This window comes from Sus scrofa, chromosome 5 (assembly GCF_000003025.6).
Source record: "Sus scrofa isolate TJ Tabasco breed Duroc chromosome 5, Sscrofa11.1, whole genome shotgun sequence".
In the NCBI taxonomy this organism is placed as follows: Eukaryota; Metazoa; Chordata; class Mammalia; order Artiodactyla; family Suidae; genus Sus; species Sus scrofa.
Window position 1 is genome coordinate 70,516,606 of NC_010447.5, and position 19,884 is coordinate 70,536,489.

The window sequence follows — 19,884 nt, forward strand, 5'->3', positions numbered from 1 at the left end:
AATAATGAAATAATGCCATTTGCAGCAACATGGATGCAACTACAGATTCTCAGACTAAGTGAAGTAAGTCAGAAAGAGAAAGACAAGTACCGTATGATATCACTCACATGTGGAACCTAAATTATGGTACAAACGAACCTATCTACAAAACAGAAAATGACTCACAGACATAGAGATTAGACTTGTAGTTGACAAGGGGAAAGGGGAGGGAGTAGAATGGACCTGGAGGCTGAGGTTAGTAGATGCAAACTACATTTAGAATGGATAAACACTGAGGCCCCTGTATAGCAAAGGGAACTATATCCAGTCTCCTGGGATAGACTGTGACGGAAGATAATATAAGAAAGGGAATATATGTATATGCATGACTGGGTTACTTTGCTACAGAGCAGAAATTAGCACAACATTGTAAATCAACTATCCTTTAATTTTAAAAAATTAAGAAGAATTAAAAAAACAATTCACAATGTTTTCAAGAAAATAAGTTTCAATTAGTATAACATCAAATATGAAAAAAAAATTATTTCACTACAAATTCTGAGTGGCAATGCCTGATACTTTACAGTAACATAAAAAGAAATATTTAAAGGGCATTGTCAGAGTTCTTGCTGTGGCATAACAGGATTGGCAGCATCTCCGGAGCACTGGGATGCAGGCTCAATCCCAGCCCGGACATTGGGTTAAGGATCTGGTGGTGCTGCAGCTGCAGCATAGGTGGCAACTGTGGCCCAGAGGTGAATCCTGGCCCAGGAATTCCATATGCTGTTGCGTAGCCAAAAAAGAAAAAAAAAAAAGGCATTGTTTCTTTTGAAGTAACTATAATCATTGTTTTGAATACACTGTTTCTTCTACTATACTATCACAATCATATTATTTCAAGGTTACACATCTTAATTATGCTCATTATCAATGTCTGTAGCTAAGAATTAGAATGTAGGATACATAAGTGAAGTTAGATTAAGATTCTAAAACAATTTAAAAATATTAGGGGTTCCTGTTGTGGCTCAGAAGTAATGAAGCCGACTAGTATCCATGATGATATGGGTGTGATCCCTGGCATTGCCACGGCTGTGGTACAGGTCGCAGATGCAGCTTGGATCTCATGTTGCTGTGGCTGTGGTGTAGGCCAGCAGCTACAGCTCTGATTTGACCCCTAGCCTGGGAACTTCCATATGTCCTGGGTGAGGCCCTAAAAAGAAAAAAAAAAAAAAAAAGAAAAAAAATTAGATCCATAATTTTTAAGTGTGGGAAATAAGTAAAAAATGATTAATATTATTAAAAAGTAATATTAAATATCATTCCAGATGTTTTGAAAGCTTTATTAGTATAAAGAGTGGTAAAAATGACTCTAGATCATAAAGTAACAGATTTCATTTCATTTGCATGGAACTTTAGAATCTTTCTATTCCTCCAAACAAAACAATAGAATTGAAAGTAGAAGATGTTTAAGACACAGCCTGGCAATACACAGGCTATGTCCTTGATACCTTGGTTCTATTTTGAAAAAGAACTAATAATAATGCATTCATTAGCATATTTATACAAAATAATCTTAATGATTTTGACAAAACCATGTTAATGTCACAATAAAGAACATATATCTTGGAGTTTCCATTGTGGCTCAATGGAAAAGAACCTGACTAGCATCCATGACGATGCAAGTTTGACCCCTGGCCTTACTCAGTGGGTTAAGTATCCAGCATTGCTGTGAGCTGCAGTGTAGGTCACAGGTGTGGCTCAGATCCCAAATTACTGTGGCTGTGGTGTAGTCTGACAGCTATAGCTTCAACTCAACCCCTAGCCTGGAAACCTCCATGTGCCGTGTGTGTGGCTCTAAAAATAGAAAAAAAAAAAAAAAAAAAAAAAAGTTGTATCTATTTTATTGACCTCTTTTTCTCTCTTCTCCCTATTATAGAAAACATAGATTACTATATACATATACAAATTCAGAGACAAGAGGTATGAAAGATGATTACATCAGTAAATCACAACTAAAACCCATAGCTTTCTAAAATTAATGAATATGCATGCTATTATATTCTTAGTGGAGTGGTGCCTGGTTCTTCCTACAAATGTGGGCTTTTCAAGTTAAGAAAACATGAGACCATATATAAATTTTGAATTAATTCAACCAGAAATACGAAGAACAAGAATATTATGCAAAATGGTTACAATCAAGTGACTAGAAATAGTCCTTCAGAATCATATAAAAAAAAACTTCAAAAATTTTACAAGAACTGAACTGACTATACAATTTATAACTCCTTATATTAATGCCCCCCAAATGATATTACTGTTAGGTTGTATTTTAATAATTTCTATTCACTAAAATGGCTGGTAAGAAAATTGATTATCCTGGAGTTCCCATCATGGTGCAGTGGAGACAAATCTGACTAGGAACCATGAGGTTGGGGGTTCGATCCCTGGCCTCACTTAGTGGGTTAAGGATCCAGCGTTGCTGTGAGCTATGGTGTAGGTCACAGATGTGGCTTAGATCTGGCATTGCTGTGGCTCTGGCGTAGGCCAGCTGCTATAGCTCTGATTAGACCCCTAGCCTGGGAACCTCCATATGCCACGGGTACAGCCCTAAAAGGACAAAAAAAAAAAAAAAAAAAAAAATTGATTATCCTATTTGGGCTACAGAATGTAGTCTGTCTAAAGTACTGAGTATCTAAAGTAATATTTTGTTAAATATATAACATAATTTTAATTATTTTTTGCTAAAATTACTCAAGAATTAATCATTTAAGTACAGTTTGAGGACTATCATTTCAAAGAAGTATTGGGAATGCTTCTTAATCCAAAGAAATGTTTACTTACCCTGCAACAGTTTAATTCCTCCGCTGTAAGTATGATTGTGCCACACTTCTTTCCTGGAATTCCTCTAAAACAACAAAAAGCATGTTTAAATACAGTACTTTGTATTAATAACATATTGTATAAACTAATATTATATTTTTATTTTTATATAACCAAATAAAAAACATACTACTAATCCATGGGCTCTTTCTAATAAAATATATTCTCAGTTTCAAATTTGAGTTTATGCTATAGATCCACATTTACTGATAGAGATAAATTTATTCACTTTCAATGTGTCAGTCCTTTGCCCAAGAATCTCAATAGCTTCGTGTTGCCTATCACATAATATAATGTGATATCTAAAATACAATAAAACTTTGTCAGGGAGTTTCTGTTGTGGCGCAGTGGTTAACGAATCCGACTAGGAACCATGAGGTTGCGGGTTTGGTTCCTGGCCTTTCTCGGTGGGTTAAGGACCCGGCGATGCCGTGAGCTGTGGTGTAGCTCCAATTCGATCCCTAGCCTGGGAACTTCCATACGCTGCAAGTGCAGCCCTAAAAAGCGAAAAAAAAAACCAAAAAAAAACCTTTCTTTTATGATTTTAAGATTTCTAAGATTTCTATAATGTGATTAAAATGTATTCCTGATCTTGGTTTTCAAGACTTCATCCTTCTTTCATCAACATGGTTATTTATTTGTGCTTATTTTTACTTTGTGCCAATTCCCATACCCTGGCATACTACAGTGTATAAACTATTCCCTAATTCTTCCTCAAACTTTTTTTTTTTGTCTTTTCTAGGGCTGCTGCTGCAGCATATGTAGGTTCCCAGGCTGGGGGTCTAACCAGAGCTGTAGCCGCTGGCCTACACCAGAGCCACAGCAACATGGGATCTGAGCTGTGTCTGCGACCTACACCATAGCTCACGGCAACACCGGATCCTTAACCCACTGAGTGAGGCCATGGACCAAACCCACAACCTCATGGTTCCTAGTCAGATTTGTTAACCACTGAGCCATGTCGGGAACTCCCTTGTCAAACTTTCTATATCCTCAGATGAAGTTTTACTTGTTTCAGGAAACTTTATCCCAGGCAACCTCACACAAAACTTGGCCTTCTCTGCACTCCTGAACTGTTACAACTACACATTTTTAACCCTTCTTTTCCCAAGTTGATTATAAACTGTATAAGAGAAAAATTCATGATATAAACCTCTTGAAATCCAACATATTAAATACCTGTACATAACAGGCACTCAGTATATAAGGAAAAATATATTATATATAAGCAAAATTAGGCAAAGCAAAACTCCCACCCAATTTTCTATGGAATACTTATGCTCATCTAGCCTCTAGCTGACACCATGAGTAAAGTGCACTAGCAAAGTGCAAGGTGGGTGCATGGCTCCCTGTTCTACAGGAGGGAATATAGAGACAAGTCCACGAGAATCTTCCAAAGAGTAATCCTAATGCTCCAAAAGCATATACTACATGCTTCTTTCGTCCTATCACAAATCATAGTTCAGACTCATCTGTTTTTCCTGGGAACGACAAGTTGTGGAATTAGAGCCAAATAAACTGTTTTTGTCCTCAAGAATGTGATTCATTCCAATAACCTATGCCAGCTTGTATGCAACATTTTTTCCAGGTCTTCATGGCTAAGAGATCAACTAATTTATTCTTGCACGTTGTAGTATGGAATAGTATATATATCATTTCTAGCATCTCTCCAGTCATCATTAATCAGTTAATTTTTCTAATCCCACTGTAATTTTTTTCCTCTTTTCTATTTGTGAATCACAAGATTTATACTCTCATCATTACGGCAAACTAAAGCACCCTGATTGAACATTTACCTGAAAATGTTTTCAAATTTGAATAAAATTTGCAAAAAGTTTTTATAAATGCTCTGATAACCTGTTAAGAAAGTAAGGATCAATCAGAAACTGAAGATGGGAAACCAGAAAAACAAGCACGGGTAAACCCCTGAGAATTTAATCTTCGGCTTGTTTTTTTTATGGCTCCTAAGGGCATAACAATGAGGACAAAAATAGTGAGGGGGGGTTCACAAGATGGAGAATTTAATAAATAACTCACAGCATAAAGTTTGGATCATAATGACTATATTGCCTGAACGTAGCATGGTTAGATATAAACATTCACTTTGGAGAGGCCCGAAAAAATAAATCCATGCCTATAAATGTGTTGACCAATGAAAGAGAAAAACTTCAACCAGGCTTGCTACTTTAATTTTCTCTAACTATGTAGTTACAAACTTCAAACTGAGAATTCAGTTTAATTCAAGTGATCACAGTTATTTGGTAAATGCAAAATCTCTCTGCAAGAGTTTTCCTTCAAACTACATCTCCAAATATTCTCACATTAAAAGATAAAAAGATATATAATTCATTTTAAAATATCACAAAACTGGATTTCCCTGGTGGCTCAGTGGGTTAAGGATCTAGCATTGTCACTGCTGTGGCTTGGGTCACTGCTGTGGCATGGGTATTCTCTGACCTGTGAACTTCCACATGCCACAGGTACAGCCAAAAACAGACAAATAAACAAACAAAATATCAAACAGCTAAAATATCAAATACAAATGATAATAGCACTGATCAGGAGGGTAAGAATTTAACTTCAAGTCTTCTGATTGTTCTTTTTATTATTTGGGAAGAAAGCAAAAGATGCTTTAAAGTAAATAAAATTTGATAAATTAAATAAGTATGTTTAAAAATTCCTAGCAAAACTACATTTTTTTTTAAGGCCACACGTACGGCATATGGAAGCTCCCAGGCTAGGGATCAAATGGGAGCTGCAGCTGCCAGCCTAAACCACAGCCACAGCAATGCCAGATCCTTAACCTCCTGAGCAAGGCCAGAGGTTGAACCCGTATCCTCCTGGATACTAGTTGGGTTCGTTACTGCTGAGCCACAATGGGAAATCCTTTAAGGACTTTATTATCTAAAGGTTAGGAAAGGAGAAATGTGAAATGGGGTTTTTAAAATATAACCCATTCAAAAGAAACTAAATTTTAAAAAAGGGTGGTTATAGATGAAAAGCACTAAATAAGTGATGGAAACAAATCCAGAGAACAGTTACAAAAGTGCACGGTAATGAACCAAATGTTACAGATTAAAAACAAAGATTGTCATTCTATACAAAAAAACAAAATTCATACATAGCTATTCACAGTAGACATTAAGATTTAAGAATTTAAAATATCAAAAGAATGGAAAGATATACTAAAGGGGGAAAAAATCTAACCCTAATGAAAACCAATATATTTACTTTAATGGAAAACACGTAGGTTTTAAATTTAAGAGGATTGCTAGAAAATGTTGCTGTGTAATAAAAAAGTTCAATTAATAAGGAATATATAATCTCAATACTGTACCCGTCTAACATTATAGCTCCGATACATATAATGAAGTGCTCCACGCTACAAAAGCACAAATACATCATTACGTTGAGCAATTTCAACCTGGTAAGCACCACATTGGCCAGTGATCAATGTTAACAATCACCAATATAAGTCACATTGATATCACATCCCCCCAAATGTTGTAATAAGAAGGATATTTCACATTGTAGTATTCCTCTCCAAACCTACACTCTAACCATGCAAAAATCAGATAATCCCAAATTGAAGAATGTTCTACAAAATATCTGATTAAAATAGCCAAAGTCAGAGTTCCTGTCATGGCTCAGCAGAAACGAATGTGCTAGCATCCATGAGAACGCAGCTTTGATTCCTGGCCTTGCTCAGTGGGTTAAGGATCTGGTGTTGCCATGAACTGTAGTGTAGGTCACAGACGCTGCTCGGATCCCATGTGGCTGTGGCTGTGGTGTAGGCTGGTGGCTACAGCTCCGATTAGACCCCAGCCTGGGAACCTCCATATGCCACGGGAGCAGCCCTAGAAAAGGCAAAAAGACAAAATAAAAAAAAAAAAAAGGTGAGACAAAAAGGACAAAGACAGGCTGAGTAAACTATTCTAGATTAAAAGAGACTACAAATTAGGGCAACTAAATTCAATGTATGATTTTTAATTAAATTTGAGACTAGGGGAAAATAGCCATAAAGAAATTACTAGGACAACTGTTGAAATTTTATGTGGATGTGGATTAGATAACTTCACTGTTTCATTGTAAAGTTCCCTGATTTTAATCATGATATTGTGATACTGTAAGAGAACATCCTCATTAAGAAACATACAGTCATGTATTTAGAGGAAAAGGGGCACAATGTCTCTGATAAGGTCTGCAACTTACTCTCAGATGGTTCAGAAAAAAAAAAAAAAAAAAACATAAAAACTAGAATATGAGAGAGAGAGTATAAGGAAGAAAATGATAAAGCACATACAACGAAGTTAGCATCTGTTGAAAATAAACATTATAGGTAAAGGGCATACAGGAGTTTCTGATAATATGCTAGTAAATTTTATATACAGTTGAAATTAAATAAAAATGTAAGGTTACGCCTAGAATCGATTTTGAAAATAGTTTCCTATACTCTATTTAGTGGCACATAGAAAGAATAGAACTCATCCCCCAAACAAAAGTATTTTTTGAGTATTATTAGAAATGAGTGATCCTTCCCCAAACTGAGCACATGAACAAATGGTCTTTGAGAGAATGGGTGGTTTGTTTTTGTTTGCTTTGGTTCATTTTTGTCTTTTGTTGATTGTTACAGTTGGGGTTTTTCCTAAATGTAGTATTTTTCCATATCTCTTACTACTTCTCCATTACCACTTCTCCATTGCCTCTAGTAAGCGCATACCTTCTATTTTTGCTTGGGTTACTGCAGCTTTCTTGTTCCTAACTGATCTCAAGCTGTATTTCCTTAACTTATCCTCTCCTTTAAAGTCAGATTAATCTGATTATGAATTGTAATGATGAAGCCTTCCATTTTTCAGTGGCTCTCAAGAGATCCTCCAATAATTTCAAACTTACTACTTACAACATCATAATCTTCATAAAATTCAGCACTCTTAACATCTCTAATTTCATCTTTCCTGCCACTTTGTAATACAGCCAACCTTTTAGATCCTGAATCCGTAATAGATGTCTTATTTCTCTCCCTGACTTCATCTGGAAAACTCACTCTACCAACAACTCGAGGAATGTTTTTCATCTCAGTAATTTTTTTTACTCATTATTAAAACTTCTTTTTTAACCGATGGAACATTTACTTAAAATTGACCACCTACTATGTTATAGAATATTGAGTAAAATGCATAATATTTATTGACAAAACATTTGAGCTAGAGATTAATGACAAAAGGGAATTTTTAAAACACTTCTGAAAACTCATTTCTAAAAGAAGGAATAACAGTAATGAAAGGATATTTAGAATATCATAATAATAAAGATAACTGTGGGATACTATTAGTTTAGTATTTTATGCGCAAAAAAAAAAAAACAAAATGGTTTTAAATAACAATTCTGGTATGTATTTAAAAACATAATACAGTGTTGCAAGACATGTTTTTATAATATTTTCTTAGCCTCTTTGCTGAAAACCCCATCTTGTCCTTCCTTACATTGTCCCATTTTCCTGCTTGAGAAACAGTCACGATGATGGTAAATGACTTAAGCTTAAGAACAAAGACCTAAGGGCATGGGTTATTTGTGGGGTAAGCTGAATGAGGACATAATACAATGGTCTAGGCATGCGGACCTGTGCAGATTGGCACGCCATTTGCACAAGCATGATACGTCCTCTAAAGAATAAGAGAAAGAGGAACCTCATGACCAAGTGGTTTATGAGTGGTCATTAACAGAATATGCATTAGAAAAGAGAACCAAGGTGCAAACCTAGGCACACAGGGTTGCCACAAATAGGTATGCCCTTTGCAGAAGCACAGTGAGGATTCTCTGAAATGCTATGCATAGATAGCAAACTCAAATGCTAATGATTCTTAAATGCCTAAAGTTTAGAGTAAAAAGTTTAGCCATTTACCAGCTAAGTTACTTTTAAAATAAAAAAAAAACCTATATTCTGCACCTACAATCCCCTTTTGCTTGATTAATCCTCAAGAGCACAATAAAAGCAGTGTGGTTTCTGAGGCAGGGCTCTTGGTCCTGAGACCTTGAGTCCCCTATTCCCACCTTTACTTTAGATAAATGTCTCTGTGTCTTGTTTTGTGTTAACTTTTTTTCCTTAAGCTCCATAGCACCCGTTCTTCTGCTGAGCTGGTCTCGGCAATACAGCAACACAATAATAGTAGGAAACTTCAATACACTACTTGCAACAATAGTTAGAACTGGACGAAAGATCAATAAAGAAATAGGGGGACTTGAAGAACACTGTAGACCAACTGCACCTAACAGACATATACAATACACCCACTCAACCACAGAATATACATTCTTTCCAAGTATATAAGGCATTCTCCAGAAGAGCTCACATGTTAAGCCACACACACACAAAAAAATGTAAACAGGATTCCCGTCATGGCGCAGTGGTTAACGAATCTGACTAGGAACCATGAGGTTGCAGGTTCGGTCCCTGCCCTTGCTCAGTGAGTTAACGATCTGGCATTGCAGTGAGCTATGGTATACGTTGCAGACATGGCTTGGATCCTGCGTTGCTGTGGCTCTGGCATAGGCTGGAAGCTACAGCTCCGATTCGACCCCCTAGCCTGGGAACCTCCATATGCTGCAGGAGTGGCCCAAGAAATGGCAAAAAGACAAAAATTTAAAAAAAAATAATAAAAATAAAAATATTAGCCTATATTTGGAAAAAAATGTAAACAAATTTAAGAAGATTAAAATTCTATAAAGTATGTCTTCTAATCACAGTGGTAAAAACTTAGAAATCATTAGTGGAAGGAAAACTGGAAAATATACAAATACTTAGAAATTAAACAACACACTCTTAAACAACAAATGAGTCAAAGGAAAAGCCACAAGGGAAATTAGAAAATACTTGAAGCAAATGAAAACGAAAAAAAAAAAAAAAAAAAAAAAACAAACAAACAAAAAACAACACCAAAATATATGAGATGCAGCAAAAGCAGTGCCAAGAGGAAAGTTTAGAGCTGTAAATGAAAACCAACAACTAATTTTTATATCTCAAAGAACTAAAACACACACATGCACACACACGCACGCGCACACTCACACACACACACAGACACAGACACATGAACAAATTAAGTTCAAAGCTAGCAGAAAGAAGGAAATAATGAAGATTAAAGCAGAAATAAAGGAAACGGAATATAAAAACAATATCAAAACAAATAATTTGGGGGGAAAAGATCAACAAAACTGCAAAATCCCTAGACTAAGAAAAAAAAGATAAAACTCAAATAAATAAACAGAAACAAAAGAAGGGGCATTATAAATAATGCTATCGATATAAAAAAAGAATGTAAGAGAATCCTGTGAATAATTTTAGGCCAAAAAATTGGATAACTTAGTAAGAAATCTAAATCAGTAAACAAACATCTGTCAGCAAAAAAGGCCTAGGACTAAATGGCTTAACTGGAGAATACTCTCAGACATTTAAAGAAGCATTAATATTAATTTTCCTAAAACTTCTCCAATAAATTGAAAATTGAGTGAACACTTTCAACTTTATAAAGCCATCGTTATCCTAATACAAAACCAGGCAAAAATAACATAAGAAAGCTATAGGCCAATATCCCTGATGAATATTGGTGCAAAAATCCTAAACTGGATACTAGCAAACTGAATTCAATAGCACATTAATAGGATTATACACCAGGACAAAGTGGGACTTACTCCTGGAATGCTAGGATGGCTTAAGGCATTGAAATGACTTTAATATACCACATTAACGGAATAAAGCTCAAAAACGCATGTGATTATCTCAAGTGATACAGAAAAAGCATTTGAGATTCAATATCCATTCATAAACACTCAGCAAACTAGAAGGTAACTATCGCAGCATAATAATATAAATTTATAAAAGTAACTTCATACTCAATGGTAAAAGAATGAAAACTTTTCCTCTAAGTTCATGAAAAGGAAGGATGCTCACCCTGGCCACTTCTATTCAACAACATACTGGAAGTTTTAGCTAGTGCACAGGGAAGAAAAAGAAATAAAAGCATCCAAATGAAAATGAAGAAGTAAAATTATTTGTTTGTAGTGACATAATCTTCTATGTAGAAAGCCCTAAAGATTATACATTAAAAAAAAAAAACAAAACAGACAGAACTAATAAATTCAGCAAAGTTTCAGGATAAAAAAATTAACATAAAAAGTAAGTGACGGTTACATATACTAATAATGAAAACTAAAAAAATAAAGAAAACAATTAAAAATAATTAAAAAATTGGAGTTCTCATCATGGCTCAGTGGTAACGAACCCAGTTAGTATCCATGAGGATGTGGGTTTGATACTTGGCCTCGCTCAGTGGGTTATGAATCTGGCATTGCAATGAGCTGTGGTATAAGTCGCAGATGCAGCTTGGATCCTGTGTTACCATGGCTGTGGTACAGGCGAGCAGCTATAGCTCTGGTTCAACCCTTAGCCTGGGAACTTTCATATACCACAGGTGCGGCTCTAAAAAGATAAAAAATTTAAAAATTAAGAATAAAACTACCAAGGAAGTGAAAAACTTTTATACTTAAAACTACATGTTGTTAAAAGAAATTAGACACAAGTAAACAGAAAGCTACTCTTTATTCATTTCTTTTTTTTTTTTTTTTTTTTTTTGTCTTTTGCTATTTCTTTGGGCCACTCCCACAGCATATGGAGGTTCCCAGGCTAGGGGTTGAATCGGAGCTGTAGCTGCCAGCCTACGCCAGAGCCACAGCAACGCAGGATCCAAGCTGCGTCTGCAACCTACACCACAGCTCACGGCAACGCCGGATCCTTAACCCACTGAGCAAGGGCAGGGACCGAACCTGCAACCTCATGGTTTCTAGTCGGATTTGTTAACCACTTCGCCACGACGGGAACTCCTGTTCATTTCTTGTAAGAAACATATTGTTGAGATGTTCATACAACCAATATCAATCTAGAAATTCAACATAATCCCTATCAATATCCCACTGGAATGTTTTTTACAGAAATAAATTTTAAAACTCACCTAAAAATTCATATGATATTTCAAGAGAACCCATATAACCAAAACAATTTTGAAAACAAAGTTGTAGGACTCACATGTCCTGATTTCCAAACATATTACAAATACAGTAATCAAAACAGTGTGGTGCTGACATAAAGAAAGATAAATACACATATGAAAAACAATAGAAATCTGAGAACACATGGTCTAATGATCTCCAACGAGTACATCAACCAACACCATTCAATGAGAAAAGTACACTTTCTTCAATAAACAGTGTAGGGAAAACCACATCCTTGTAGAAAAGGATAAAGTTGGATCCTTATTTTATACATAAATAAAAAAGCAACTCATAGTTGGTTAAAGACTTAAACATAATGCCTGAAATTACAAACATCTAGAAAAACATAGGGAAAAAGCTTCATGACATTGGTCTTGACTGATTTCTTGATGTGACACCAAATAGACAAATGGGATTACATAAAATTTTAAAACTTCTGTATCTAAAAGAACATGATAAAGTGAAAAAGCAATCTATGGAATGGAATGATGTATTTGCAAATCATATATCTAATAAAGGGTTAATATCCAGGATATCAGATAAAGGTTAATATACATAAACAATTCTACAACTCAATGTAAAAAATCATATCACACCAAAATTATAGCTATTTATAGAGCAACTATCTATGAGAATGACCAAACACTGCCAAAAAAGATTTTCCACCACTCGATATAAGAAGGAATTACAATGAGATGGATAGGAAGGGCAAAGACACAGCATAGTCAAGACACATACAACGAGACAGACAACTCACAAATGAGAGGATAATCACAACTGCAGAAGTTCTTCCCAAGGAGTGAGTGTTCTAACCCCTAAATAAGGCTCCCAGCCCAGGCATCCTGCACAGGGAAGGCAAGCTTCTAGAACTTCTGGCTTCGAAGGCCAACAGGAATAGAATATGGGAGAGTTAGAGGGCTGTAGGAAACAGAGACACTTAAAGGTCATGTCCAAAACCTCACAAGGCCCAAGTCCCAGTGAAGAGGCAGTAATCTGAAAGGAACCTAGGTCAAACCACTTGTTGATTCCAGAGTCTCCCAATGAAGCAACAAGCAGCGCTGAGTTGCCCTGGGGACAGAAACTGGTAGCAGCCATTTTGGGGAACTCATTCTACTACAAGGACATTGGTGTTGGCCTGCACTATTGTGGAGCCCTCCCTCTAACCTATTAGTGTCAGGGAATTACCCACCCACCAAAAGGCCTGCACAAGTCCTCAAATCCCCCTGAGCTATGCATCCACTCTCCCTGGCCTCTCCCTCCAGCTGACTAGCATCACCCCCTATCCCCTCCAGCCCTTGTAACTAGCCAGCCTGAGATGAGGTATCCCATCAGGAAGCTGGCACCAGCTTCAGCTCACCCAGGCAAGGTAGCCAGCTGAGCCATGACTCAGCTCCACTGACATGCCAAGTGGCCCAGCCCAGGGGAACACCCAAGCCAGACAGCCACCCACCACTGAGTTAGCACTAGCCCCAAGACACCTTGAACCACAAAGCCAGCCATGCTGAGATCCAACCATGGTCGCTAGCAGGTCACCAGCCACTACAAAAGGCATGGCCTGTTAGCCAGTCCTGCTAGGGACAGCCTCGCCTACCACTGCAGCAATAGAAGTGGTCCTCCACAACACAAAGCTTATGCTGCCAATACAGGGGACACCCCTAGAGTATACACGCTTTTTGTCCAGAGAGAAGTGTGCTGCTAGGTGTCACAGTATGTCTCCTAATTTCCACAGAAGGTCATCTCTTCAAGATCGGGAAATGTAACCAACCTACATAAACAGAGAAATAAATGCGGAGAATTAGACAAAATACAAAGTAATATATTCCATATGAAGGAACAAAATAGAACCCTAGAAAAAGAACAAAAGAAAGTGGAGAAAAGCAGTCTCCCTGATAAAGACGTCAAAGTAATGATCACGAAGATGTGCAACCAACTCAAGAGAAGGAAGGGTAAACACGATGAGAAATTTAACAAAGAAAAGATACGAAGAACCAAATAGCACTTAAGTAAAAAATAACTACAATGAAAAGGGATCAGCAATAGCTTAGTTAAGATACAGAGGAATAAATAGCCAAACTGGAAAACAGCGCAGTGGAAATCACACAAGCTGAACAGGAAAAAGAAAAAAAATATGAAATGAAGACAGTTTAAAAGCTTCTAGGACAACATCAAGTGTACTAACATTTGCACTAGAGGGGGCCCAGGAGAAGACAGAGAAAGGGGCAGAGAACTTACTGCAGAAATAATAGCTGAAAAATTCCCTACTCTGGAAAGGGAAACAGACATCCAGGTCCAGGAAGCACAGGGTCCCTAACAGGATGGACCCAAAAAAGTCCACACCGAGACATGGTATAATTAAAATGGCAAAAATTAAAGATAAGGAGAGAACCTTAAAAGCAGAGTGAGAAAACACAAGTCATACACAAGGGAATTCTCTAAGACTATAAACTGACTTTTTAGCAGAAACTTGGCAGGCCAGAAGGGAGTGGAATGATATATATAAAGTGATGAAAGAAAGAAAATTACAACAAAGAATACTCTATCTGGCAAGGCTGTTATTCAGATTTGAAGGAGAGATAAAGAAAGCAAAGCTGCTAAAAGAGTTTAGCACCACTAAACCATTTTTATAAGAAATGCTAAAGAGAGTCCTCTAAGCAGAAAAACCACAACTAAAAATACAAAAATCATGATAGGAAAATAGCTTGTTGGTAATAGCAAACATCATAAACATAGATTGAGCACTTATAAAGTTAGTAGGAGGCTTAAAAGATAAAAGTAGTATAATCATCTATATCTGCAACAAGTAAAGTGATACACAAAACAAAGAGATGTAAAATATGACACCAAAAATGTTAAACCTGGTGGGGGTGGAGGAGGAAATATTCAGGGTTTTTAGAACATGTTCAAACTTAGGAGATCATCAACTTAAAATACCACATGTATGTGTGTGTGTGTCTGTGTGTGTGTATACAGGTTATTACACACATATTTACACATGTACATGTTCTGTTGTTATATATGAACTTCATGGTAATCAATCACAAACCAACAGCTTATAATAAATACATATGGCAAAAAGAGAAATGAATACAAACACAACACTAAAGGTAGTAATCAAATCAGAAGGGAAAAGAGCAAAAGAAGGGAGGAAGGAATAAAAGCACAAAACAATCAGAAGGCAATGAACCAAATGGCAACAGTTTCACCTATCGATAATTACTTTAAATATAGGAATATTCGAGATGGCTAAGTAGAAAGCCTCTGAGCTTAAATCCTCCCATGGGGACACTAAGGTTGCAATGATTTGCATTGTGGCTATTGATAGAATGGCCAGAAGACTGGCAGAGGAGACAGTCTACAATTAAGGATGTAGGGAGGGAACCATAGGGAAATGGGTGGGAGGGGGAAGATGTGATGTCATGATCCATACCCCTGGGTGGGTAAACTACAAAACAGAGAATAATTCTAATTGCAGAGGTTCTCCCTGAAGAGCTACTGGTCTAAATCCCACATCAAGCTCTACAGCCTAGGGTTCAGTACTGGGAAGATGAGTCCCCCCAAATATTTGGCTTTGAAGACCAGCAGGGTTTGCTTTCAGGAGAGCTGGCGGTGAAAGACTCCACTCTTGAGGAGTCCAAGAGCGTCCAAGACTCAGCTCCAAATATCAGTTCACCAGCACTAACCCTGGGAACCCTGTAGCCAGAGCCACGAAAACCAAAATCTTCCCACAGTAGGCTGGCACTAGTGCTAGGACTAGAGTCATCCATCAGCGGGGAGACTCCAGACTCAGAATACCCTTGCCCAGCTCTGGTAACTAGTGGGCCAAAACAACGATCCTAGAACAGGACCCCTCCCACCAGAGCCTTGCAGCCCAAGACCCTGTGACCTAGTTCTGTCCATCACTGGAGGAACAGTAGCTGTATGATGGTCCCTTACTCACCAGTGGGCAGGTACCAGCCCTTAGACTCACCCAGCAGCAGCCAGAAAACAGCCCTAGAACTACCAAAGCCATGTAGTCTCTAGCACCACGGTGCAGCCTGCACACCAGCAGACAAGCACGAGCCCCAGGACCCCCTGTCCCCAGCACTTCCCATCAGTAGGTCAACATCAGCTCTGGGACCCCTCAGTGCCCTGCCATCAGAGAACTGAGAATCCAGCCTCACATACCAGTGAGCTAGAACTAGCGTGGGGGCCCCTTGGACCTGGATCCATCCACCAGCAGGCTGAAATCACCTCTGAAATACCTGAAACCCCTGAGTGAACCATCCCAGGATCAAGCCCCACTCACCAGCAGGATTCCACTAGCTCTGAGGGACCCTTGGCCCCACAGACAGCCATATCAAAAACCCGTCCTACCCACTAGTTGGCCAGCACTAGCCCAGGGACCCTCTGGGGCCCAGCAGCCTGCAGCCTGTGACCAAGCACACCAACCACTGGCCTGGCATCAACCAGAACAGGGCACCTACAAGACCACCCACAGAAGTAAACCCTCCACACCAGAAGGACCCATACAGACCAAATAATAGGCATTCCTAGAGCATAGAGGTCTGGGGACCAGAGGGGAGAGAGTGCTACAGGGAAACACAGGATGCTTTCTATAAAAGCCCACTTCTCCAAGATGAGGAAATATAACCAACTTACTAGCTATAAAGAAATAAGAACATCAAATTAGACGAAATGAAGCGATAGAGGAGTATCTTCCAAATGAAGGAACAAGATAAAAACTTGAAAAGAAGAACTAAGCTAAGTGGAGATAGGTAATCTACCATAGAGAGCATGCAAGATAATAATTGTAAAGACATTCAAAGAACCAGGCATAAGATTGGATGAAAAGAGTGAGAATTTAGCAGTTTTAAACAAAGAGAAAATATAAAGAATCAAACAGAGATAAAGAAAGCAGTAATTGAAATAAAAAGTACACTAGAAAGAATCAACAGTAGACTACCTGATTCAGAGGAATGGATCAACAAACTGGAAGACAGAGTAGTAGGAATCACAGAAAAAAAGAAAAAAAATAATTTAAAAAATGAGGATAGTTTAAGATAATATTCAGCATAATAACATTAACAATATAGGTGCTCCCACAGGAAAAGAGAGAAAGAAAGGGGCAGAGAACATATTTAAAGGCATAATAGCTGAAAACTGCATCAACTTGGAAAAGGAAACATTTATCCAGGTCCAGGAAGCACAGGGACTCTCAAACAAGATTGACACAAAAAGAAACACACCAAGACACACTGTAATTAAAATGGCAAAAATTAAAGATAAAGAGAGAATCTTAGGAGTTCCTATTGTAGAACAGTGGAAACAAATCTGACTCATATCCATGAGGATATGGGTTTGACCCCTGGCCTTGCTCAGTGCTTGGGGATCTGGCATTGCTGTGAGCTGTGGTGTAGGTTGCAGATAAGGCTCAGAGCCGTATTGCTGTGGCTGAGGCATAAACCTGGGGACTTCCATATGCCATGGGTGCAGTCCAAAAAAGCAATAAATAAATAAATCTTAAAATAAGCAAGAGAAAAGCAACAGCTTACTTACAAGGGAACTCCCATAAGGGTATCAACTAACTTTTCTATAGAAACTGCAGGCCAGAAGACAGAGGCACAATACATTGAAGTGATGAAGGGGAAAAATTTATAACCAAAAATACTCTACATGGCAAGACTTTAATTCAGATTTGATGGGTAGCAAAAATCTTACAGACAAGCAAAAGCCAGAAGATTTCAGCACTACCAAACCAGATTTACAAGAAATCCTAAGGTACTTACATAAATGAAAAAGAAAAAGCCACAACTAGAAACATGAAAATTATGAAAGGAAAAATCTCATTGGCAAAGGCAAACATACAGTAAAGGTTGTAAATCAACCATGTACAAAGCTAGCAGGAAGGTTAAAAGACAAAAGTTGTAAAATCACTTGTAACCACAGTTAAGTGGTTAAAAAATAAACAAAAGATGTAAACTATGATGTCAAAAACAGTAAACTTACAGCCCAGAGTAAAAATGCAACATTGTTAAAACGTGTTTGAACTTAAGAGATCAGCAACTTAAAATTATCCCTTAAATGTATAAATTGTTATGTACAATGTAGTGGATATACTAAATAACTATGTAGGATTTTTGTACAGTGACATATCATAACTAGATTTTTCATGATCATTTTGAAATGTATATAAATACCAAATCACTATGTTGTATAAGAGGAACTAACATAATGTTGTAAGTCAAACAAACAAAAAATAAACTCATAGAACAAATATCAGAATTATGGTTACCAGAAGTGGGGGGAATGAGAAGATGGGGACTTGGATGAAGGCAATCAAAAGGTACAAATTTCCAGTTATAGGAAAAATAATGACTAGAGATGTAATGTACAACATGGTAAATATAATTAACACTACTCTATGCTACATACAAAAGTTAAGAGAGAAAATCCCATGAGTTCTTATCACAAGAAAAACATTATCTTTTCTATTTCTTTATTTTTATATGTATGTGTGTGATGATGAACGTTCACTAAACTTATTATGATAATCATTTCATGATGTACATAAATCATTATGCTGTACACTTTAAACTTATACAGTGCTGTATGTCAATTATATCTCAATAAAACTGGAAGAAAAAAATAATTACTTTAAGTTGAAATGAATTGAATGCTCCTATCAAAAGAAACCAAGTGGCTGAACAGATTTTTCAAAAGCATATATATGCTGCCTACAAGAGACTTACTTCATATCTAAAAAGACAGTGACTGAAAGTGAGGAGATGTCAGAAGGTATTCCATGAAAATGGATATGGAAAAAAAAAAACACAAAAACAGAGTTAAATGCTTATTTTGGACAAAAATATAATTTAAAATAAAAAAAGTAACAAGAAACAAAGAAAGATATTACATAATGACAGAGAAATAAATCAAGAGGATAAAATAATTGTACATATATATGTACTCAAAATAGGAGCACCTACATACATGAAGCAAATATTAATAGACATAAAGAGAAAAACTGACGGTAACACAATAATATTAAGGGACTTTAACACCCTACTTACAACAAAGGACAGATAATCCAGATAGAAAATCAATAAGGAAATATTATCCTTAAATGACACTTTAGGCCCAATTGACTTAATAGAGCTATATAGATGATTACATCAAAAGCGACGGAATATGCATTCTTTCCAGGTGCACATTATCCAGGATGGAACACATGCCAGGCCACAGTACAAATTTCAATAAATTTAAAAAGACTGAAATTATTTCAACCACCTTCTCCATTCAGTAGTTAAAGAAATGAAATAAAACTCAAAATAATTTTTAAAAAACCTGGGAAAAAACCACAAACATGTGGAATCTAAATACCATGCTACTAAACAACCAATGGACCCTGAAGAAATCAAAGAGTAAATTAAAAATATTTGGAGACAAAAATTGGAACACAACATTCCAAAATTTATGGAACACAGTAAGAGAAAGGTTTAGAATGATACAAGGCTGCCTCATAAAATAAGAGAAATGTCAAAAAAACCAATCTAACCTTGCATGTAAAGCAACTCTAAAAAGAAGAGCAAACAAAACCCAGAGTTAACAGAAGGAAAAATAATAATGAAGATCAGGAGAAAAATAAATGAAATAGTGACTAAGTAAATAATAGAAAAGGTCAATGAAACTAAAAGCTGGATCTTTGAAAATGTAAAATTGATAAACCTTCAATCAACCACACTCATCAAAAAACGGGGAGGGGGAAGCTCAAATAAAATGAGAAATGAAAGAAGACAAGTTACAACCAACAGCACAGATATACAAAGGATCATAAGGGACAATAACAAACAAATGTGCACCAAAACATGCCTGACCTAGAAAATATGGATAAATCCCTAGAAATGTACAATCTCCCAAGACTGAATCAGGGGGAAAAAAAATAGCAAAGATGAACAGACTGAATACCAGTAATGAAATTAAATCAGTAATCAAAGGTCCAAC

At 36.8% G+C, this 19,884-nt stretch overlaps 1 protein-coding gene across 3 annotated transcripts in view; it reads right to left on the reverse strand.

Annotated features, from left to right (window-relative positions):
- The window catches only part of CPNE8 (copine 8), a 268,360-nt gene that overhangs the window by 124,752 nt on the left and 123,724 nt on the right, over window positions 1-19,884 (reverse strand). For all 3 annotated transcript variants that reach the window (XM_021092523.1, XM_013997926.2, XM_021092524.1), the window contains one exon: window positions 2,821-2,884. In XM_021092523.1, the coding sequence (XP_020948182.1) occupies window positions 2,821-2,884 (64 nt within the window). The remainder of the gene's footprint in view (window positions 1-2,820; window positions 2,885-19,884) is intronic.